General features: G+C 59.8%; 2 protein-coding genes across 2 annotated transcripts in view; one reads left to right on the plus strand and one right to left on the minus strand.

The window, feature by feature from the left end:
- POLN (DNA polymerase nu) overlaps positions 1-8,657 on the plus strand; it is a 143,859-nt gene extending 135,202 nt beyond the window's left edge. The window contains 5 exon segments of the mRNA XM_075993424.1: positions 4,754-4,821; positions 7,103-7,137; positions 8,314-8,379; positions 8,381-8,587; positions 8,589-8,657. Coding sequence (XP_075849539.1) covers positions 4,754-4,821; positions 7,103-7,137; positions 8,314-8,379; positions 8,381-8,587; positions 8,589-8,657 — 445 coding nt within the window.
- A 2,702-nt stretch (positions 8,658-11,359) lies between these two features.
- NAT8L (N-acetyltransferase 8 like) lies at positions 11,360-20,138 on the minus strand. The gene is made up of 3 exons (XM_075992892.1): positions 19,736-20,138; positions 18,506-18,670; positions 11,360-16,258 (listed from the first exon to the last, which is right to left on the minus strand). The coding sequence occupies exons 1-3, from the start codon at positions 20,109-20,111 to the stop codon at positions 15,891-15,893; spliced, it is 909 nt and encodes a 302-aa protein (XP_075849007.1). The 5' UTR covers positions 20,112-20,138; the 3' UTR covers positions 11,360-15,890.
- Between the last annotated feature and the right edge of the window lie 2,528 nt (positions 20,139-22,666).

A 22,666-nucleotide genomic window follows, 5' to 3' on the forward strand; every position in this document is an offset into this window, starting at 1 on the left:
AAGATATTACAGTGTGAAAAAAAAAAAAAAGATGTGACATGGATTTCACCGGCCCCCATATCATAGCCCCCACGGCACCCTGCCTTTGGGGTGTAGGGAACTGTTTGTGCATGGCCATCCCTTTCCATCTGAGCTTATAACTTTCTCTTCACTTCTGATATTATTTTACATTCTCAAGGTATGATTTTTTTTCCTTCTCAAAGATCTTTCATCTCTCTTTTGAAAACTGTCTCCTTTATATCTTCAAATATTTCCTTCTGTCATTCTGACTTTTGAGCCTATGTTCCTTTGGTGATCAGCAACGTTGTGCACACTTGTACCGGGCAAAGGCCCTGCCTGAGGCCTGTGAGCAGCACCTAGTAAAGGGACAGGGAGGAGACATCTGCAAGCCACAGACCCCTGAGGCCCTCCCCTTTGACATCCTTCCAGGGACTTCCTCTGTCCACAGTCACCTAACCTCCAGGGAGGAGCAGCCCCTGGGCTGTCACCCAGGGCCCTGGGAAGGAGACTGCCTGAGGCCCCAGGTAGGTCCATGCTGTCCTTAGTAGCCCCCCTGGTACCTGCCCTGAGCTCTGGGGACAATTCTGACCTCTGTAGTAACCCAGAGGATTAAAAGCGTTGCTCTCATATAGTTTCTCCTGCCATGTGCTGCTCTCCTCAACATGTACACACATGCCAATGCCACGCAGTTTCTAGTGGCCCCTGGGTTTTCTCATGGTTTTCTCATTATTTCCCGAAATCCACACATCCTGCAGACAAATTATAGTTTCTCACAGGAGATGAGCAGCCTGTGCTAGTTTCCACTAGGCAGGAATTGAAAGCCAAATAGTTGTTTTGCATCCAAGATTCTGCAAGTCTAGAAAATTCAATTCATTTTCAGCTTTTGTGGAATTATTATTTTTTAAATGACCTCCAATCCTACAGACAGGTTTTATGGAATCTATAAAGGAAATTGGTCCCTAAAGACTGGAGTTTCTCCTTGCTGGTGACTGAGTCCTGCTGGAAGCTGAGCACACACAGTCTTGCTCAGGGATCTAATGACCGTCTTTCTGTCATCAGCCCTCTGCATCCTTAAGAAATGCTTCTCCTGGCAAAATGCACTGTGCCATCTCAGAGAGCAAAGCAGACTCACATGGCACTTCATGCTCTGTGTTTTGTGACTATAACTTGTTCTTCCAGGAGTAACTTGGAAGGTTTTGGACAGCAGAAGGGGCAGGGTAGACCATGTGTGGGCCGCATCTTTACCTGAAGGAAGGAGTGCGAGTGAGACACAGTCACTGGCACTCAGTGCTGTAGGGCCTCATCAAGCCACCCAAGGGCCCGAGGAGGGTGGGGCCACAGGACAGTCCCCGTTCACCACCCACAGTCCCTGGGAGAGGGACATGGCGTCCATTTATGCCTCTTGGTCCAGATCCTGAAAAAAACAGAGAGATCAGGCCCAGTGGTCAGCATTTGTAGGCCTGTGTGCCAGGAAGCTCAGATCCCCTCCTGTTTCTTCTGATGGGGGTCCTTTATGAAAAGATCTTTCTGCGTTTCAGAACATGTCAGAGCTGAAAGGAAGCTCAGAGACCTTTGACTCCCACTCTTGCATGTAGAGAAGGGAAAACTGAGGCATGGAGCCCAGTGCAACTTGTCCAAGTTCATGCATAGCCTGGCCAGCACCCAGTTCCACTGGGAGCCAAAGCACTCCCTTCCCAGGCCTTTTGGTGGGGATTTGGAGTGGTGCCACCACATGTACTCTCAGGACAAATGCACAAAGGGGACAGCAGAGCTGGGGGTGCCCTTGGATGGCATCCCTAGACAGGGAGATGAGCTGATCTGGAACGTTCCTCCATGGGAACAAGGATCTCAGGCTGTCTGGATGCAGCACACAGTGGCTTTGTTGGCCAACCCCCCTCAGGGGCAGAGATGGGAAGTTACATGAGCAATGAGCTCCAGTCTGGAAGACAGCAGGGTCCAAGGCCCTGGATCCTCTGCCCCGACACTGAGACGACTGTTTCTCCTTGTTTCCTGTGCCCCACTTTCCAATTCGAGACATGGTCATGTCTCAGTGGCTGTGAGAGTGACGTGTAAATGACTAACCATCACACCTATTCTTAGGTTCCTGCCACACCAGCAGCTCACAAGTTCACAATGGAATTTCAAGAAGTGTGAAAACTATTTCTGCTAAATCTGGAAAAAGCTACAAATGCATTTTCTGAGGTTTCCACCATTTGAAAAGTAAGTCCTCGGGAGCCAAAGACTCTGCCAGAGGCCTTTGAGTTAGTTTAAGAAAGTGTGTGCTGGCCAGGCACGGTGGTTCACATCTGTAATCCTTATCCTGGGAGGCTGAGGCAGGAGGATCACATGAGCCCAGGAATTTGAGGTTGCTGTGAGCTATGGTAACACCACTGCACTCTAGCCTGGGTGACAGAGTGAGACTGTCTCCAAAAAAAAAAAAAAAAAAAAAAAAGCACATGCTGCTGCCAGCCTGGTCTTCACCAGCTCTCACACCATCTGACTTTGGAAGGGCAATGTCCACAGCCCTGGCCACAGGCTCCACACAAAGCCTGCAGCAGAGGGTATGAGCACCAATACTCCATAGTCTTGGCCCTGTGTGAGGTCCTGCGGATGCCCACCCATCAGGATGTGCACTTGGCCACCAGTGGCACAGGCCCAGCTATAGCATCTTGGACTCCAGAAGGTGGATTTTCTCCTATCATGAGAAGCCCAGAGCACAGTGGTTGCTAACTTTGTTTCAGAGGTTCAGAGCAGCAGAACAAAAGTCCCTCTGGTTCCCTGGCCCCTTGCCTCTCGGTGACATGCTAGAGGTAGCTGCTCCAGCCATCATAACACCTTTCAGACAAAAGGAGAAAGTAATGATGGTCAAAAGGGCACCTTTTCCTTCAGAGTAGAAGAGGTGAAGGAAGAGCACCTACCCCTGGCCACTTTAGCCCTTTACAGAGCCTTTCTAGAGTGGAGGAGTATATACCTCCTGGGCCACGCCCCCTGAGAGAGAGCTTGGGAAATGTCTATAGCTGGGACACAGCCCCATCTCCCCTCCACCCAACAGCAAAGGGGCCAACAGGAAGAAAGAGAGGAAGAGGTGATTGGAGCAGGCCACCTTAAATCTCTGCTGCAGAGTCCACTCTTATGCTGAAAGTGCTAACATGAGCCATGTCTGTCTCTTCACTGGGGTTGGAAGAGCTGCTCGCACATCCCAGCCAGGATTTACCATCACATGCCCAAGACCACTGCCCAGTGAGGCCTGTCACACCTCCCCTGTGCAACCAGCAGGGGCAACAAGGATCCGACAGGACCCCTGCCCTCAAAAACCCAATGTAGGAGACAGAGCCAACGCCAGCCACACAGAGGACGAGTACATGGGAACCCTCCGCACCCCATCCTTCTGCAGGCTGCAGACCCTCATGACTACCTTGCAAGTTTATACAGCAGGTTCCCTCCCTGAGTGTATGGGCAAGCCACCTTCATCCTCCTTGCAGGAGGGTCTGGCACCAGGTCTGGGGTCCACAGCCCTCGGCAGTGGCCTCATGACCATGGAAATGCACAGGCATCATCTGCTGAAGCATGAGCCAATTCAATCCTACCTTCAAAAGAGCATGTGAAGTCGCAGTGTGCTGGTCACATCCAGCCCATAGCATGTGCCATGTGGCCACTCATGTCCCTGTGGCTCTGTCCCTCTTCTGTGTACACATGTGCACCTGCACTTGAATCTGTAAGCCCTGCCCAAGAGACCCTTGCCCCTGGCAGTGCCTTTCACCTGAATCTCCCCCCACAGTCAGTTCCCACTTTCTCTCCCTACTGATGCCCCAGGAGGGACCCCGGGGCAATCCATGAAGGGTGGGGCTGTTCTTGGGGCCATCCAGAAGTGTTCCCCAGGACAAAGCAGCCCTGGAGACATGGCAGCCAGTGCAGGAACTCACTGGGACTGAGGAAACTGTGATGGCATCCACAGGGTTCATCCCTAGAGCCCAGGGCCACTCAGAGGGGAGGGCAGGTCTTGGGGGCTGTAACCACGTGCCCCGGCTGTCTTGGCAGCCTCCATGTAAAGACCTGTTTCCAGGAAAAAATGCATGTCCAGTCACGAGCAGGTCATTCCAAATGCCCACTGTGGTCATGGAAGGGAGGATGATGAGGATATTTTGTTTTGCACTCTCAAATTTTGATGTCTTTTCCAAATTTTATTCAGTATTTATTTCTTTAAATAAATTTTAAAAAGAGCATTGCCCCTCCCATCACCTTTCTCTAAGCTGGTATTCAGTATGGGACCAGTGCTCGCAGCTTCCCCAGGGTCCCCACGTTCCAGAATTATCTCCCTGCCCCACAGTGGACCCATGCCTCCCCCAAGTCCACGTGAGAGTTCCTCCCCTATAACAATTCAAGGGGCTCTCCCCTCTTCCACCCACCAGACTTTTCAAATCATGAAGTGCTCTCTGGGGTGGGGTGGACAAGAGGCCACCCAGCCCCTCTTGCTGGCCCTGCCACCTGCCACCCTCTCTCCAGAGTCATTTTTGGCCCGGGCCTTCTCCTTTTCCTCCTGCCTTTCTCCCAGCACCCCTGGGAGCTAGCTTGGTAGCGGTGCCTATAGGCTGGGTCTTCCACTGCCCACAAAGCTACATCCTCTCGAACACCCAGTGCCAGAACCAACTTCCAGGAACCTTGGCAGATGGGCCCCTATATCTGCATGTGACCCTGAGTCCCTGCACCCCCAGGCCTGGCCTCCCAGGGTGACTTGACTCCCTCCTCCATTCAGGTTGGTTGCCCAGATTCACGATGAGCTGCTGTTTGAAGTGGAAGACTCACAAGTCCCCATGTTTGCAGGTGAGCCCAGGTTCTTTCGTGAGCAGGTAAGAGGAGATTCGACATCTGATGGGAACACCCCAGAGAAGTATCTCCTCCATCTGCCCCTTCACAGCCCTTCCCTTGGCTCCTGCTGCCTGGCACCTGGACTCTGGCAGTCTGAAGGAAGCCTGGCTGTGGAGACATTTGGAATGCCCAGATGGGCTCCACCCCAGGCCAGCACCCCTCAAAGAGCACTAGGTGCTCCAGAGCACGTGTGGAGCTCCAGAGGGTGGTGTAGACGTCTGGACCAGCTCAGCCTCAAAGCCTGTGGGTTCTAGAGAAATAGAGACTGGGCCCTGGGCCACCCAGGCAGACTGGGGCCAGGCTGCAGAGCCAGCGGGGATGTTTTTACTAGGGGTGGGGGTCACTATGACCCTAGGCTCAGTGCAGGCTCCAAGCCAAGTCCCACCCTGTCCCCCACACCAGCCCTCTCTACTGAGCCAGTGTGCCCATGGATGTGCCCAGGGAGTGTCACCACAGCTGTTAGCCAAAGGGTTTCTTTGAAGCCAGTGACTACTTTCTTCTTAGGGAGGGCCAGGACCCCTAACACCCAATCTCTGGCCCACTGGAGGCTGTGATTCTGGCCTCACTGGTGAGGGGGTGGGAGCAGATGCCCACATGTCCCTGTGCCGTTGGTTCCTGGCCGGATCTGTAAGTGGGCCAGCTTGGGGTGCACACAAGCCCCCCCCCGACAGCACTGTGCCCTCCTGACCTCCTCCTCAGGGTCTTTCCCTGTTAGGTGGGGTGTGGGGCTCTGATCCTTGGTATCCACTCAGCTCAGCTCCTTCCTAGAGCTCTGCTGCTTGAAAACTGCCCAGCAGCCCCTTTGGAAATAGCTAAAAACCAAACCCATCTTGTGTGACCATTTGACAAGTATAACATGTACTCAGCAGCAGGTTAAAAAGGCAGGTGTCACCCTAAGCCTAGCTCTGCAAACAGTACTAGAGCTAAGGACTGTGAGGCCAGGTGAGCCAGGTGTCAGCAGGGCCTGTGCCAGCTGTGAAGGGCTGGCTGGTCAGGACAGCATGCCAGGCAGTGAGCAGCTGCAGCTTCTCTGCACGGATGCTGGCTGCAGCAGTCCTGCCTGCCCTGGGCGAGGGAGCCACAGGGAGCACCCTTGCTGAGCACAGGCCCAGATGCATCACCCACTGCCCCTCTCTGGGGGTCCCAGTTCCCTGCACACAAGTGTGGCCCAGCCAGCGTGAGGGGGGCCAAGGACCCAGCACAACCATGCTCCCCATAGGAAGCTCCTGGAAAGCCCCGCAGCTTCCAGGGTAGCCCTGGCCTCCCTACAGGGCTCCCCACATGTGCACAGGTCCCTCTGCACGCCCCTGCAGCCACGGTGACCAGCTCCCAGCCCACCTGCCACCCTACACTGCACAGAGGAGGAAACTGAGGCCCACAGAGCTCAGGGTCCCTGGCCCTTGGGTAGCTACTGGCCCTGCCTAGACACCCCAGGGACCAAGGAACCTCAGGGGAACCCCAGAGGGGTCCCTGGCTCCACAGGGGCCCCAGGGCTGGAAAACAAAGTGGCATCTGGCCATTGTTTGCATGTTTCTATCACAGTCTTTGTGTTGAGGTGTCAAATAACATAGGAAGGCAGAATGAAATATTCATGTTTATCAAAGGTGCATGAAGGAACTCTGAGAAATACTGAGCTAGCGGATCCCAACCCTCCCCCAGCCCAGGCTGTCCATTTCATAGGGCTCTGAGCTCCAGAACCCCAAGTAACCCAGGCCCCCACGATGGGGCTAACCCACCAGCAACACGAAGCTACCCTAACAGGCTTGACATTACATCAACCTTCTCCCAGAAGTGGAGGATCCCAGGTCCTCCTGTGTGCCCAGATGGCTCTGGCTGGCGGGGTATGCCCTATCTGGCTTCCTCTGCCCAGCCCCAGAGCCTCTAGACAGAGCTGGCTTGCCACCCACCCCACCCTGCCTGGCCAGCCCCAGCTGAGGCCAAGGGGTGAGGGCCAGTGCTGTGTGGTGGGCCCAACCAGGGAGAGAGACTGCAGGGGGACCGAGACCCCTGCAAGCGACATCCTGAGCCATAGACATGGCCAGGGGGAACTGGAACCAGCCTCAGGGGCAGGGGGCACTCCAGGGACTATTTGTGGGCACAGAGGCCCCCACAACTGATCAGGTGACAGTGTGGACATGTGAAACACCTAGGGAGTAGGGGGCCAGGCAGGACTCTGGCTGGAAGATCCCCAAGGCCAGGAGACCAGCAGGGCCTTTGCACTCTCTGTGTGTTCTAGCTCTTGTCCGGGAAATGATGGAGTCCTTGCAGCAGGTGCGGGCACTGGAGCTGCAGCTACAGGTAAGGGGGACACTTAGCCAGGCCAGGTCTCACCAGAGCCTGCCTGAGGTGGGTGCAGCTTGAGGAAGGGCAGGAGCACAGGGACAGAAGGCACAGCCCAGCCCTGCCGAGTGGTGGCTGCTCCCCAGGTGGCTTGGCTATCTGCCTGGAGTGATGCCCCAGTGGGTACCCTAAGCTGCCCCCCCAGCCAGGGATCCTCCTCCAGCCGTGGCCACCCAGCCTCTGGCCAAGCCCACCTTCTCTGAGGCTCACCCTTACTGGGGATGTGAGTGCTGGGGCCCCCACCTGCCCCAGGAGCACCCCCAGGGCATACCCAAACCCTGCCAAGCCCCCACACCTGGCTAGTCTCCTCTCAAGGCAGCTTTGGTTTGAGTCCCCACCAAGAAAGACTTTTGGGTCCCTGGCTGCAGGTTCCCCAGGCAGGGGGAGGATGGGGGGAAAACCAATAGGCTGGAGTCCCCAAGGCCCACTGGTGACTTGGCAGCTCAAGCAGCAGCCCTTGGACCCTACTAGGGAGGGGATTCCTGCCCTCTGGGGCAGAGTCCAGACAAGTCTGGCCTATGGCAGGGAGACACATGGGAGCTGGGTGGCCCCTGGCTCCACCCCCGACCACCAGCACCAGCCCTTCAGGACAGGATGCAGGAGGCTATGGGGACAGGGGCTGCAGCTATGGCTTGGTCCCACCCTTTCTGTCAAGAGGGAGCTGTTGAGGTTTAGCCCAGGGCCCTGGGCAAGAGCCCACTCAGGATCAAGGTCCCCAGGAGGGTTCTCTTGCCCAGCTGGCACCTCTAGGAGCCACCAATGGCCCCAAAGGCAGGGCCCTGAGGTAGTAAGGACAGGTCACCCCAGGACACAGACAGCTGGGCTCACCCACCCAAGGGCACCTTGCCTGGCCTACCCACTGGCACAGAGCCCCTGGTAGGTCGGGAGATCTCAGCTGAGGTCAAGGCCTTGTGGCTGTGAGTTGGCTGTGGTGTGAGCATATCTACCGCTGGGTGGGTGTGCATGAGTGTGCACATGCATATGCATGTGTGCCTGTGGCTGTCTAATCACGGGTCTCTGGGGGTGTGCCTCTGTGCCTGTGGGCCTGGGAGGTGGCAGGGGACGGCTGGCCCAGGCAAGGGGCTCACCTCTGGCTGTCACCCTCAGGTGCCCTTAAAGGTGAACCTGACTGCTGGCCGCTCATGGGGACACTTGGTGCCACTGCAGGAGGCCCTGGGCCCTCACTGGGGTCCAAGTGGCACTGAGCCTCCCAGCAACATCCTGGCCACCTCTGTCAGCACCTACCTCCCACAGCCAGCACATTTTTCTCCTTCATTTTATCTGTAGCCCCAGGCAACCGTGGGAAAGGAGGGCTGGTTTCTACCAGCCCATTGTGTGGCCTTCCCCAAAGTCCCTAGCAGCTTTGTACATTAACCCTTTGGGGGCTGGGGTGGCCCAGTCATTCCTGGAGTAAATGCCTTTGGGAAGCCATCCTGTTCTTGCCTGAGTGAATTCTTCCAGTGGGTGGGAAACACCATGTTCACAGGCCCCAGCCATTTGGCCAGAGGCACGGCCAAGTGCCCCAATCGGGAGTGGAGACCCAGCCTGGCTAAAGGTACACTTCCCTCTCCTTCTCCAGGAGCCCAGAGGAGGGGGTTCCCTTGAGGCTTCACAGCTACTCACCCCTGGCAGGTGCCCAAGGAGCTGCCAGCAGCCTGGAGGCTCTGGGGTGTCCTCATTGCTGCCCCACTTAGCTTCTAGAAGCCACACCCGAGTGTGCACCTTTCTCCCAGGCTGGCCTGGTGCAGCCCTGAAGGGACCAAGAGAACACTGCCGAGACTCACAGCCAAGGACCAGCTGGGCTGTTGGGGGTCTTTGGAGTCGCATAGTTCCAAGCCACAAGGTCTCTCTGGGGAGCCTCCTATAGCTTGGTGACCAGAGACTGAGTCAGGCTGGTACCCCCAAGGAAGCCCCCCAAACAACTGGCCTGGATGCCCCATGGCTGTGGGGGAGGGCCCCAATGGCACCTGTCAGGGAGCACATTGGGCCTCCTGTCTGAGCAACGGGACTCCCCTTCTGTGTGGCATGCCTTTCTGTTGAGGTGGCAACTGTTTCATGTGCTCTGCTCCCTTTGTGGCCCCACTACACACATATCAGCTCTTCTGGCAGACTTGGGTGGTCACAGTGGACTGTCTCATGGGTGGTCTGGAGGCCCTTTCCTTCATCCTCCGTTCATTCAGCAACCATTTGTCAGACACCTGCTGTGTGTCCAGCACAGGTGAGACCTGAGTAGGACCAGCCAGGTGTAGACCACAGCCCTGGGTCAGTGCCATGCCACACTGGCCTTGCCCCTCCCGGCCCCCTAGCCCTGGGGTACACCAGCACCTGTCCCAGGACTGGGGAAGCAGCTGGGCTGCCTCCTCCTCAGGAGGTGATGCCCACACTGTGCCAAACTGCCTGTGTTCTCGTGGTTTTATCTTTTAGCCGGTTTTACAGCAGGCGCAGGATTCTGGGTGGCCAGGCCTGACCACAGTGTGTGGAACGTTATAGCACTCCAGACAACTGGTACAGAACTGCCACTGGGCCCTTCTGTGCCAGCTGTGCTGCTGCTCCCCTGCCCTGTGCCTGTGCATCCACATGTGTGCACGTGAGAGTACAAGTGTGTGTGGGGGGGTGTGGCCCAAGCTGGGGCAGTCAGCCACCCCTGCTGTGTCACTCTAAGGCGTCCTCACTCCTGGGCTTCTGCAGAGCAGCTCATGCAGAACTAGCACAGTGAGGTGCTATCCAGCAGGTGGGGCAGGGGCGAAGGCAGATTTAGGTTTCAAAATAAATGACCCAGCTGCATGCCAGGCTTCTGCATCCACTGGCCACAGTTCCTGCTGAGACGTTCCCAGGGATAGGTCTTGCCATTTGTTACCTGAACCTGGGCAGAGAATGCCCAGTCCCCTGCACTGGCTGAAAGAGGCAGATCTTGACCTGGGCTTGCTCTTTGGGAAGGAATGTGTGAAGGTTGAGCCCCTGGGCCAGGAGGGCCTGGAGAGGGTGCAAAGAAGAGGGAGCCAAGAGGAAACCCTGACAAGGAAAACTGCCCAGAGGCCTGGGCTGCAGGGTCTGCACCTGGTGGATCCCAGGCTCCAAGGGTCCCTGTGTCACCAGGCTGGCACCCTGCACTGGAGTCTGATAGGGCAGGGGTGTGTCCTCCCTGCACCTCACTGCCACTGAGACCCTACCCCTGGTCCCGGTGTGTGCTGTAGCCCACCAGCACCCTCCTCACCACCCAGCATCCCTTAGCCTAGATCCCATACCCTAGTCCCTCCCTCTGGACAGTGGGCTTCCCCTCAACAACCCTGGTCAGCCCTGACGCCCACACACCTGGATCCCAAACCTCACACCACCCCTTGGAGTTGAGCTCTTCCTCCAAGGTGCTGGGCAGGCAGATTCCCAGGTCTGCGGTGGCACCACCTGCCAGGGGCTACCAGCACAGGAACAGGCATAACCACTGGAACTGAGAATCGGGAGGACAAGGAAGTCCCGCAGGGAATGCAGACCCAGGAAAGGGACAACACCCTTATGGCACCTAGACCCCAGCACTTGCAAACCCAGAGTCTCAGCCTTGAGGGTACCCAGGCCCCAGGGCCAGTACAGAACAGTGGGGCCTGGTACACCTGGCCGGGCTGGGGTATCCACCAGGGGAGCAAGGACAGTGGTGGGGCCCAAAGAGCCCAGCTGTCTGTCTCAGCTGTGCCAAGAGTTTGGATGCCCAGGCCACAGCCAGAAGCTGGTAGGGAGGAAGGCAGAGCCCCTGGGTTGTCACTCAGGGGGGGTGCAGGCTTGTGAGTGAATGCCTTCTCAATGCACCACACTCAGGGGAAAAGGCTATGGAGCCCCCTACCCAGCACCAGACCAGAAAGGAGCCCAGGCACCCCTCCCAGATGGCACCCTGGGAGGCTTGGGCTGGGTGCCTGCCCAGGGAGGGGGCCTCTTGGCCCACAAGGCATCCAAACCCCTCGCCACCCCTGCCCCCACTCCTCCAGGGTCACAGGAAAGCAGCCCAGATTGGTGGGGCCAAGGGGTAGGGAGAGAGGAGGTAGGAGGGGAGCAGATGGGGAAGGGAGCAGGGGAGCCAAAGGGGAAACTACTGTGGGGAGGCTCATGTCCCCAGAAAGCCAGCCCTACCGCCCAGGGCATGAGGCGCCTCAAGAAAGCACTGGAGCCGGGTCCTTCAACTCTGGTTTTATTGAAAAACAGCAGCATTGGGGCTGTGCAGGCAGAGAGCACACCCACTCTGGCCCCACAGTCTCCTGGAACTCAGCTGGTAACCCCGGCCCTAGGGGCTGTTTTGGCACATCCTGGGGTCTCAGGACAACCCCCGCCCCCATCACGGGCTCACAGTACAGTTTCGGAAACGAACTCCAACAGGCAAAACCCTCCCACGAGCTCACTGTGGACCTGCCCTGGGGCCAGAGGGAGCCAGCCATCAGGGCAGGCAGTGGCTCCGCCAGCACCCACCGAGTTCCCAGCTCCACTGAGGGACAGGAGGAGCCCAGCAGCTCCCAAGCCAGACCCTGCCCGCCAGGCTCCCTGGCTGCTACCACACTCGTGCACACCCACACATACATGCATGCTCACACGCATAAACATACATTCACACACACATGCATATGCATACACATACACTCACAAGTGTACACACACACACAAGAACACACATTCACACATACACGAGTACATGCTCACACACATGCTCGAATACATACATGCTCATACATATGTACACACATGCTCACACATACACATAAACACGTGTACATACACACACAGGTATACTCCTTCTTTTAAATGGCTAATTATTGCTGTTTAAAAAATACCATATCCAACAGTGGTAGAGCGGGGCTCCTTCCCTAGGCTCTGGGCCGCTGTGCCCTGCGTGGACACCACATGCTGCTGGAAGCACCCCGGTGGTGGCACCATGGAGCAAATTTGGGGTTTGCCCCACACCCCCGCCCAGGACTCAGACCCCAGAAGTGTCAGCCAAAGAGCCACCAGCCTAGCAACATGGGCCTGTGGCCAACGCTGGTTCACAGAAGCAGGTTCCAAACAGACACAAGTGACTCCACAGGCAACAAACACAACATGCCCAGGCAAGAGGCAGTGGTTTCCCTGACTTGGGCAACTGTCAGGTGTGCCTTGGGCACTGACAGGAAGGTGGCCCCAGTATGCCCAAAGAGCCCCCTGCCCCCTGGGGAGCTTCCTTTGGTCCCCATGAAGCCCCATGCAGCCACGGAGCCCAGAAACCCAAGTTCCCTGGCCTCTGTCCACAGGCACAGCCCTGGAATCAGGTTCTAGTGAGGGCCTGGGCTTGGGGCCACTCCCAGGGCAGGTAGGGGTGGGCCTGCCAGGGGCCACATGCCTTGCAGAGGCTAGAGCCATACCTTTCAGAAACCCAGAGAGCTCCCCCAGCACCTGCCAGATAGCCCAAGAAGCTTCCTTCAGTGGGCCCCCAGCAGGATGGCAGCTATCCTAGGACCTTGCAGCCTCGGTCCTGTTGTCCAGGATCTCCCAGCCTGAGCATCTTCCAGGGCCACCCCCTTGGGCCAGGCTGACCTGTCCCTCCCCCATCTACCCAGGGGAAGCATCTCAGCCACTGCCCAGCCCCAAGAGGGGCACCAGTGGAAAGCAAGGCTGGGCGTGGGGTGGAGAAAGGAGTGGTAAGATGCTGCCAAAGCCTGTGGGGCACGACTCCCACTCAGGAGCCCACCCTGGCCCCCACCCTCAGGGGTCAGCCATCTGCAGAGAACCACGCCTGGGCAGTGGCACACCAGGCCACTCATGGGCCTGGGTAGCACTGGGCTGTCCAGGGGCACTAGAGCCCTCAGCAGCTAGGAGCCACTTGTCAGGTCTGTGTTGCAGGCTTATCTAATGCCAACATGGAACACTCTACTTCCCACCTTCTGCCCACCCTGCTCCAAAAACAGAGACTTCCAAACAACCAACAGAAATCCTGGGAGCCCCAGACCCAGGCAGTGCTAGGCCCAGGCTGGGAAGGGCATGGGTCCTGGGCACCCGGGGATGGGGCGAGGGCCTCCTGGGAGGGGGAGGGGCTGGGGCCAGCATACTCAGGGAAGCTGCACCAGGCCTGGGACAGCGGGGCCCCACGGGGCACTTCACAGAGGTAGAAAAAGTAACATCAGAATTTCTACAAACGTATAAAATTCATGTCAGTGCACATTTGTGGAGCAGTTAGCTCTCAGGCTGGAGGGATGAAGTGGGCCAGGGTTAGGCCCACCCAGCAGCATGCCCAACCTCCAGCTGTGGGGGTGGGTGGGAGATCTGACCCTGGTGGCCCTCCAGGATCCATGAGCTGCACACTGGCCTGGTAAGGGCTCCAGGCAGCTTGAGCCTAGCCTGGCAGGGTGCACGGGTGCCTCTGCAAACCTCACTGGCAGCAGGGTTCCGTCCGAGCGTGCCCACCCTACCACACCCTTCCTGGCATCTCTACCAAGCCCTGGCAGCAACAAAAAAATGGTCAAGAGTCCAGCACGCATCCCACTACCCACTCGGCCATGCAGCCAGGGACCCCTTGCAGGCAGACAGATGCTGCCAGAACAGGAGCACCACACCACCACCTCAGGACCCTCTGAGCCCTCGGGAGAAGGATCTGCTGTGAGCCCACCCTAGGTCAATGTCCAGGAGACACTGGCAGTCCCTGGCCCCGCAGGCTCTGCCAGCCACCACCCCAGGGACTGCAGGCTCAGAAGGCACAGGATCAAAAAAAGTCCACGCTGCACCCAGCTACCCACCCCATGAAACACACCTCTCAGACCCGCTCTGCCCTTCCTGCCCCAAGACCACCTGCAGCCCCAACACACCCCAAGCCAACTAAGACCAGCCCAAGCCGAACCCAAACCAAACAAAAAGAGGAAAAAGGCACAACTTGTTTTCCATTTTGCTAAAACACTTTACGTCTGTCTGTATAATCCAGATTAACAAAATCTGAGAGCTGCAAGAAAATAGGGTGCCAATTTCTGTACAGTCTACAAAACTCCCACCCAGAGCAGGGACCGGGCACCACCAGGGGAATGTACAGGGGACAGCGGGGTCTGTACAGTGTTCTGCAAATACCTCAATTGCTAACGGGACAAAAGGCCCCTCGGAACCTGGGCTTGTTCCGTTAATTCATTAATTTCTGAAGCACCTTTTTATGAAGGTCCCCTCTGCGGCCCTGCACGTGGCCTCGTTACCTAGGTCTGGGACCCAGTTCCATGGCTTCTCTGCCGGCACCTCCCCATCCCTGAGCCCCACACAAAGGGGCCTGGGTGGGTGCTCATGCCCCTCCAGCCACCGACGCCAGCTAGGTCCAGGCTGGACGTGCGGCCTTGCCATCCCTACTTCCCCTCCACTTCCCAGGCCACCCCAAGCCCAGACGAGGCCAGGCCAGGAGCACAGCCAGCTGGAACCAAGCTGGCCACCCCCAAACCAGGACCCAAGGAGCCCAGCCCTGCCCCCGTGGCCACGAGACTCCATCTGCACCTGCCCCTCTACCTGCGATGCGGAACCTCCTCACTCACCAGGACTGCTCCTCGGTGGGAGTTCTTGCTAACTCAGGGTCTCCCTCCAGATTTCTAACTGTGAAACCCTCCACCCACCTGGCCACCCACCCCCCGTCACTGGGCCAGAAACAGTGTACATTCCAGCACCACACAGATGTGTGTGTCTCAGGGTACAAACTACCGTTTTGTCCCAAGAATTAAAGTCATGCAGAGTGCTATTCTGTCTAAGTAACATCAGAAAATGAGGAGAAGCTGTGGGCTCGGCGCTGTCAGCAGCGGCCTGGGTTAGTGAGATTCACAGGGTAGACCCCGCCAGCTGGGCGCAGGAGGTCCCCGGGGACATCTGGGAGAGGCCACTGTGATCCAGCAGGCAATGGGGGCAAGGTGTCCCCCCCATGGGCCCCCACTATGGCTGTGCAATGGTTGCTATGGGAACCACCTCTTGGGTGATGTCACCAGTCAGCTAAGCCCAGGCGGGGGAGGGGCAGGGATCAGGAGGAAAGGAGGGTGACTCTTGTCAAAGCACAGCAGGAGTGGATGAAGCTGGGGTGGCAAAAGGCAGTCCAGGCCCCTCCATAGAGTGGCTGGGGGTGGGCAGCAGGGTATGCCCTCCTGCGGCCAGCTTGGGCTGGGACAGGGGCGCTCACCAGCCAAGGCCTCAGGGTCCAGTCTGGGTAGGGCAGCAGCGGGAGGCGGTGGGCATGCGGCATGCTGCGGCCAGGCCACTTCCTCAGCATGCACAGAGCAAAGCAGGGCCTACTGCTCCGTGGGGCAGCGGCCAGCCAGCCCAGCAGGCCTCCCCTCCAGGGACCCACAGCTGAGCCATAGCCTAGGGCTTCTTCGCAGAGGTTCTGTGCTTGGTGGGCAAGGCTGGGCCTTCCCCGGTGGCAGCGGGCTGGGCAGCCTTGTGGACAACTGCAGAGGTCCAAGGTGCAACTCTTCAAGGCGTGGGAAGCCACCTGGCAAGCTGGACAGGGCGAAGGACCGTGGCTGCAGACAACTCACCCCTACCAAAGTGTCATGGAAGAGCCACAGCCCTGCACCCCAAGGACCAGCTGGGAACCGTGTGATGAAAAAAGAAAACCCAACACAAACGCCAAGGTGAGGGTCTGAAAGCAGAGCCGCACTGGGCGGCGGGCAGGCGGGCACAGGTGGACGGGGCAGCTGGGGTGGTGGGCGGGCAAGCAGTGGCTGTCACTCCTCGCGCAGCTGCAGGCGGTAGCGATGGTAGCGGACCTGGAAGAAGAGGCGCTCGGCCAGCGAGAGGGTCATGCCAGGCAGCACGTAGTGGTCACTCGCGCCCATGTGTCTGAAGCCCAGCGACTCATAGAGCTTGTGGGCGGCCACCTTGACGGCCGTTGTGCCCAGTACCACCGCAGAGTAGTTGTGCACCACGGCGAACTCCAGCACCCTCCGGCCCAGCGCCTTGGCGATGCCCTTGCCACGAAAGCGTGAGTCCACAGACATGCGCAGCAACTCCACGGTGTTGTCCTCCTCGTGGGCCCTTGCAGCCACAATGCCCACCACGTTGCCGTCCAGCACGGCCACCCAGAAGCAGGAGCCTGCAGGGGACAGGGCAGTCAGGGACGCTCGGCAAGGAAGGCCAAGAGACCCTCTTGACAGGGTCAGTGGGTGGGCAGGGCCCTTCAGGTCCGCCCCCTACAGCCACATATCAGAATGGCCCACCTCCCAGCTCTGCTGGACTTAGGGTATGTGAGGGGATGGCCACAATTCAGGACAAGCAGGTACCGCTGCCTCCTCCAGGGCTCTGAGCAGAAGAAGCCCAGCCAACACCCAGAGCCTGGACTGACAGCCAGGACCCACTCAGCCCTTGAGGCCGGGCTGGCTGGAGTCCCTCCCCTGGAACCGAGAGCTGGGCAGGCCTTAGCCAGGCAGGCCCCTGCCCTGCCCAGCTACACTTGGACCAAACATCCCCCAAATGGCCACGGGACAGGCACAGGTGAAGCCAACCTGCTCTGGCTCCCAGCCCCCAGGGGCTACCACGCTGGTCCCCAGGCACCCACATTGGAAGGGTGGAAGAGGAAGGGGCTGCAAGGCAGCATCCAGAAGGACCCCTACAGCAAGAGCTGGGGGCGTAGGAGATCATTTCATAGATCCAAGTGGGGACCAGGCCCACTGACCCTGGCTTCGTGACCAAGCCTGCCATCCCCACCCATAGCACAGCCCAAGGCCAGCCTCAGGCCAGCAGGAGGGGCATTAGGTGACAAGCTGCAGGGGTAGGATGGGGAGGGGAAGTCTACAGGGCCCAGGCCACCTCTGCTAACCCAAAAAATGAAGTGACCCAGAGACCTCTCTGCAGGCCAAGGGAGCACCTGTGCAGGAGCCTGGTCCCCTCAAGGAGCCAAAGTGCCCCTGACAAGGCTCTGTGCATGCTCCCTGCCCAGCAAGCATCCCCCCATCACCCCAGGGGCTCCAACAGCCCACCGGCTCAGGGAGGGGACCTCTGTCTCTTCCAGTGCTGGACTCTGGGCCCAGGCACTCGGCTGAGGTGGTGCTGAGGGCCCTGACTGCCCACCCTCCCCCAGCAGAGGCAGAGCAGTCGGGGGAGCTGCGGGCATGGCTGCCAGCACCAGGGTCCTGGGCTTGTCTCTCCAGGCTTTGAGCAGCTCCAGGGTTCCCAGGAGGGGTCCCTCCCTCCCTCATCCCCATCCCAAAGCCCCCAAGGCTTTCCCACACCCACCTCTTACAGTGTTTCTAGCTCTGAGGGGGACCCCTGGGCCAGTCCCCTCCTGCCAGCTGGCCCACCATCCAGGGATTCTGGCCTTTCCCCACCCACCGGACCAGACCAGAGGCCAGGACAGTACAGGGAGTGACAACCCACCAGCACCCTATGGCTGGGGGCACAAATCCCTCTCCCAAGCCTCGGTCTCCCCATTTGCACAAGCAGCACCCACAAATCCAGCAGGGCCTCTGGCCTTGTGTGGCTCCTGCAGACCCATTAGATGTCCCACAGCCCCTCATACCAGGGAGGCTGCGGCCCTAGGGGGCAAGGTCACAGGGAGCCGCCTCAAGCTGGACCCCCCACCCAGAACTGAGCCCTCTTTGCTATTGTGGCCTGGGCTCTGCATGGGCACCCCCTTCCCTTCCTAAGCAAAGCCAGGCAGGACGAGGGCTCCACGGAGGCCATCCAGATGTTTGGGTTTGAAGAATGGTCAAGGAGAATGTCGGGCACCAAGGCCGGCTGGGCAGGGGCAGGGGCTTGGCAGATGGTGGGGCCAGAGTGCTGCCCTCCCCTGACACTCACCAGGCCCTGCTAGACCCTAACCAATCCCTCAGGGCCCACTCGTCTCTCTCCTCCGCCACAGACCCCCCAGCACTGGGAGAACCTCCTGCCCCCAGAGAGCTGGGATTCTTCTCTCCTCTGAGGAAACTTCCTAGCCCTGCCACCCAACCTGCCACCTAAGGGCTGGGAATAGCCCCCAACCCTCCCTCTACAGAAGGCCACAGGGGCCAGGGCAAGACTCTCTGGCTCCCTAAGTGGCCCTGAGCCCAGGTCCCCTGCCCCCATCCAGAGTCATCGCCCCAGCCACACAGGCCCCCTCTACCCAAGGCTGGTCCCGTGGCCAGCCCTCCTGCCAGCCACACGAGACAGAACCAACAAGAGCACAGAGGCCCTTGTTCCCACATCAGCAGGTGCTAGGCCACTGACACCCCACTTTTCACTGGAGGCCTTAGTCACCTGGATGGTGCTGGTCATGGGGACCTCCGGGGCCCTGCCCTGAGGTTGCAGGGGGGGACAGGGAGGGGGAGCTCTGCCTGATGAGTATGGGGCCGGGGGTAGGGCTCACCAGGTGGCTTCATGTAGTACTGCTCGATGTCGGCCATGTCCGTGTGCAGGGCGCAGTCCAGGTAGGCCAGGATCACCTTGCGGCTGTAGTAGTAGCGCAGGCCCAGCAGCCCAGCCGGCACCAGGCAGGTCAGCAGCAGCGAGCGGGTCACAGCAAAGCAGAGTGCTGCGGGGACACGGAGAAGCGGTGTGGGTGAGAAAGAGGGACGACGGACGCCCAGGAGAGCCCAGAGGACAGGGCACCACTGTCCTCTGGAGTAGAGCAGCAGTGTGGTATTTCAGGTACTCCCCCTACTTTTCCCTATTTTCAAACTTTCTGCCCTAAAGATACACTACCTTTATCACCCAAAACAATCACAGGACTTCTAACCCTCCTGAGCACCGCGGCAGCCACTGGGCAGGCTGCCGAGTGGCCGGCAGGTGCAGCACAGCCGGGACCCTGCGATCCCCAGCTGGGAAGGGGCCCTGCAAACCACCCCTAGCTGGGAAGCGGGCAGGGGTCCCCATGTTCAGCAGGGCCCCAGGACCACCCTCCTGGGGTCACAGCCAGAGTCTCCCTGGACTAGCCTCTGCGCACGCGGGCGCCCGTGAGGACAGGGGCGGGCCGACAGCTTCCAGCCGCATCTAGGCTGCGGTGACCTTGGCAGAATCGCACCCTCCCCCAGCCTCAAGCTCCTCATCTGCAAAATGGGAGAACAGCCCTCCACTGGCAGAGCTTCTGGGGAAAGGCTCCGACAGACCCCTCGAAGATGGCCCCCACCCCCCACCCCCGCTCTGTCCCGGAGCGCCCCTCCCGCGGCGCCCCGCAGGGCTGGCTGTCTCCCCTCATAAATTAGCACTCGGAGCTGCCGCGGCAGCCTCCCCCGCCCCACGGATTATATATAGTCACCCGCGCCAGGCGCCTAGCCTCGGCCGATGCCCGCCCTGCCCCCACCCGGCCCTGGAGCGTCCCGCAGCCCTGGCCCGTGCCCGCCCGCTCCGGTTCCCACGCCCGGGCCCAGCAGAAGCGGGAGGGCGCGGGGGTTCGGGCCGCCAGCCTCCTCCCAGGCCAGGTCCGCGCGGGTGCCGCCCGGGCTTTGGGACGGGCGAGAGGCTGGGAGCCCGGTGCAGCCACCCCAGGGGGCCAGCCCCCATCCCCCACGGCTCCGAGCCGGCCCGCGCTGGACTGCGGCAGGCTGGCGCGCGGTGTGGCGCGCGGGCCGCAGCCCCGGCCCCCGCCGCCCGCACTGACCCGCCAGCAGGGCGTAGAGCAGCTGCGTGCGCGGGTGCTGCCGCAGGCCGCGGAAGGCCGTGTTGGGGATGCGCTCCATGATGCCGTCGTAGAAGATGCGGCGCGCCGCCTCCTGCTCGGCCGCGCAGAACTCGCGGATGCACACACCGCGCTCCCCCGGCGGCCCCGTGCCCCCCGCCCCAACGCGCGGCTGGGCATCGGGGGCGGGCGGGGGCGCGGCGGGCGCGGCGGCCGGCCCGGGCGCGGCGGGCAGCGGGGGCCACATGGCGCCGGCCCCGGCGAGCAGCGCGTCCTTCTTGGCCCCCGGCAGCGCCTCATGGTCCTCGGCGGCCACGATCTTCGTCTCGCAGACCATGTCGGGAGGCCCACAATGCATGCACCCGGCCGGGCGGCGCAGCGCGGGGACGCGGCCGGGCGGCGGCCGGGCTCGGCCCGAGCACAGGGCAAGGGCGCGGCGCCCTCGGACCCGCGGCGGCGGCGGCGGCTCAGGGGCGCGGGGCGGAGGCGGCGGGCGGCCGGGGCGCGCGCAGGGAGCTGCGCTGCATTTTGGAGAAGTATTTATAATGCAGCGGCGCCGGTGCAGTCGCGGCGCCCGGGGTCCCGCAGGGTCCTAGCGTCCACTGCATTGGCTGCCGAGGGTCACCATGTGATCTCGGGGGTGGGAGCAGACGCCGCCTGCGCGCCCGTCCGATGGCACACTAGGCGCTGCGCCGTGGCCGGGCGCGGGCGGCCGGCGGGGTTGCGGCCGGCGGGGGTGGCGCGGGAGGCCAGGGCCGCGACGGAGCGGCGGAGCCTCGCGATGTGGTCCAGAACTGACGTGCGGCGGGGGCGGGGGGCGGCGGCGGTCGGAGCTGGGCGTCCTGTGGGGCTCGGGACGGGGCCGGAACGGGGAGCGCGTGATGGGCACCCGCCGCCCCGCCCCTGCGCCGCCGCTCTGCGTGGGGTCGGCCGCCGGGAGTAGTCACGGAAGCATCCCCATCTCCATCTCCATCTCCATCTCCCGCCCCTTTGTCTGAAAGCGGCGTCCCCGAGAACTCGCGGCCGGGACCGCACGGGTTGGAGCAGAGGGGACGTGGTTGGAGCGGGGCCTGGTGCCTACGCGCCCGCAGCTCTGCACGTCCCCGCGCAGCGCAACACCCCCACGCCCGATCCCCGCAGCTGACGCGGGGCTCGGGCCCGCAGGACCCTCCCGGCCCGGCCCCCGCCCTCCGCGGCCCGCGCATGCGCCCCGTAGCCTCGGTGCAGGTGCACGGCCGGCTTGCGGAGGGCGTCCTCCCAGTCCGGGCGAGCAGGACATGCAGACGCTATAGACCGGGCACCGAGGAGTTCAGGTGGAGGACAGGTGATCACAGACCCTATCCTTGGCACTTTGAGAAACCAGCCCCCCGCAGCGCTCCACCTCCTTCCCCGAGTCACCCCGAAAGGCAACCGGAGCCAAATTCTCCACACACGCGCGGGCCCGCGCTGCGCCGTGGAGTGGGGCCGGCGGGCAACTAAGGTCACCCAGAGGCCCGGAGCGCCCGGCTTGCCTGTGGGACGTGGGAGCGAGCGTGCAGCGTCGCGCTAAGGGACCATGTGGAGCGGGGAGGGCGCTGAACTGGTCCACGGGAAGACTTCTTCCTTCCATGTCAGGTACCTGGCAGTCACCTTTGTCGCCCTAAAGGTAAAAACTGAGGGAAAATAAATATAAGTAATGAGTTTAGGCGGGGCGCGGTGGCTCACGCCTGTAATCCTAGCACTCTGGGAGGCTGAGATGGGCGGATTGCTCGAAGTCAGGAGTTCAAAACTAGCCTGAGAAAAAGCGAGACCCCGTCTCTACTATAAAAATAAAAAGAAATTAATTGGCCAACTAATATATATATAGAAAAAATTAGCCGGGCATGGTGGCACATGCCTGTAGTCCCAGCTACTCGGGAGGCTGAGGCAGCAGGATTGCTTGAGCCCAGGAGATTGAGGTTGCTGTGAGAGAGGCTGACGCCACGGCACTCACTCTAGCCTGGGCAACAAAGCGAGACTCTGTCTCAAAAAAAAAGGGGGGGGGTATTTGGGCCAAGTTCTAGGACTGCAAGCCTGGGGACTAGACTCAAGTTTCCCTGAATATACGCTCCCATTAGCAGCAGTGGGGTTTTAAGAGAGGGGGATCTCGCTCTGTCCCCTAGGCTGGAGTGCAGTGGTGCTACCGTAGCTCAGTTCAGCCTCTAACTCCTTGGCTCAGGTGACCTCAGCCTCCCCAGCAGCTGGGATGACAGCCCTGAGCCGCTGCACTTAGCTCCTAGCAATGGGGATTTTTTTGTGTTTGTTTTTGAGACAGGGTCTCCTCTGATGCCTAGGCTAGAGGGCTGTGGTGGGACCAGAGCTCCAAGCAGTGGGTTTTTAAAGGAAAAAAAGGCAGTTCCTAAATTGTTTACCAAGAATTTACATTAAAATGACAGAAGCTACTGATTGGCCATCTATTATTCTTTGTCTCACAAAGTCCAGGAATATGAAGATAATGAGTAAGGCAGCAAGTCAGGAAACTACAGGAAAGAAAGAACAAAATGCCTTTAAACAACTGCCAGAGGTGTGGGTGGGGAGCATGGCTGAAGTCCCATACTCATGTCTCTCTGGACCTGATAAATTGTGAATACCTCACATAGCTCAGACTGCTGTGCGCTAATTTTCTTTTCTTACTGCCTCTCTTTGACCAAAGTCTTTCTCTTCTGAAAGCACTGATGATCAACACGTTAGATGTAAACGTCCCACGTCACAGGGAAGGCTCACTTCCAGGTAATCTCATCCTTCTGGCCAGGTGGAGGGAAAGAGGGGAGATGCTGTGGCTGAGGAACTTAGCAGGTCTCAAGGCCAAGTTGATTGGCAACAGCAAGCGACGAGTGGGTCTCAGTCAGGCCATCCTCTTAACAAGGGAGCCATGGCACATTGGATCATTTCTAA

The sequence above is a fragment of the Microcebus murinus genome, chromosome 16 (genome assembly GCF_040939455.1).
Source record: "Microcebus murinus isolate Inina chromosome 16, M.murinus_Inina_mat1.0, whole genome shotgun sequence".
NCBI lineage: Eukaryota > Metazoa > Chordata > Mammalia > Primates > Cheirogaleidae > Microcebus > Microcebus murinus.

Bases quoted from the DNA above. Each gene is read 5' to 3' on its own strand.
- NAT8L (XM_075992892.1), bottom strand. From the start codon at position 20,111: ATGCATTGTGGGCCTCCCGACATGGTCTGCGAGACGAAGATCGTGGCC. The intron at 18,671-19,735 runs GTCAGTGCGGGC...GTGTCCCCGCAG, and splicing joins GCTCTACGCCCTGCTGGCGG to CACTCTGCTTTGCTGTGACC. The intron at 16,259-18,505 runs GTGAGCCCTACC...TGTCCCCTGCAG, and splicing joins GTACTACATGAAGCCACCTG to GCTCCTGCTTCTGGGTGGCC.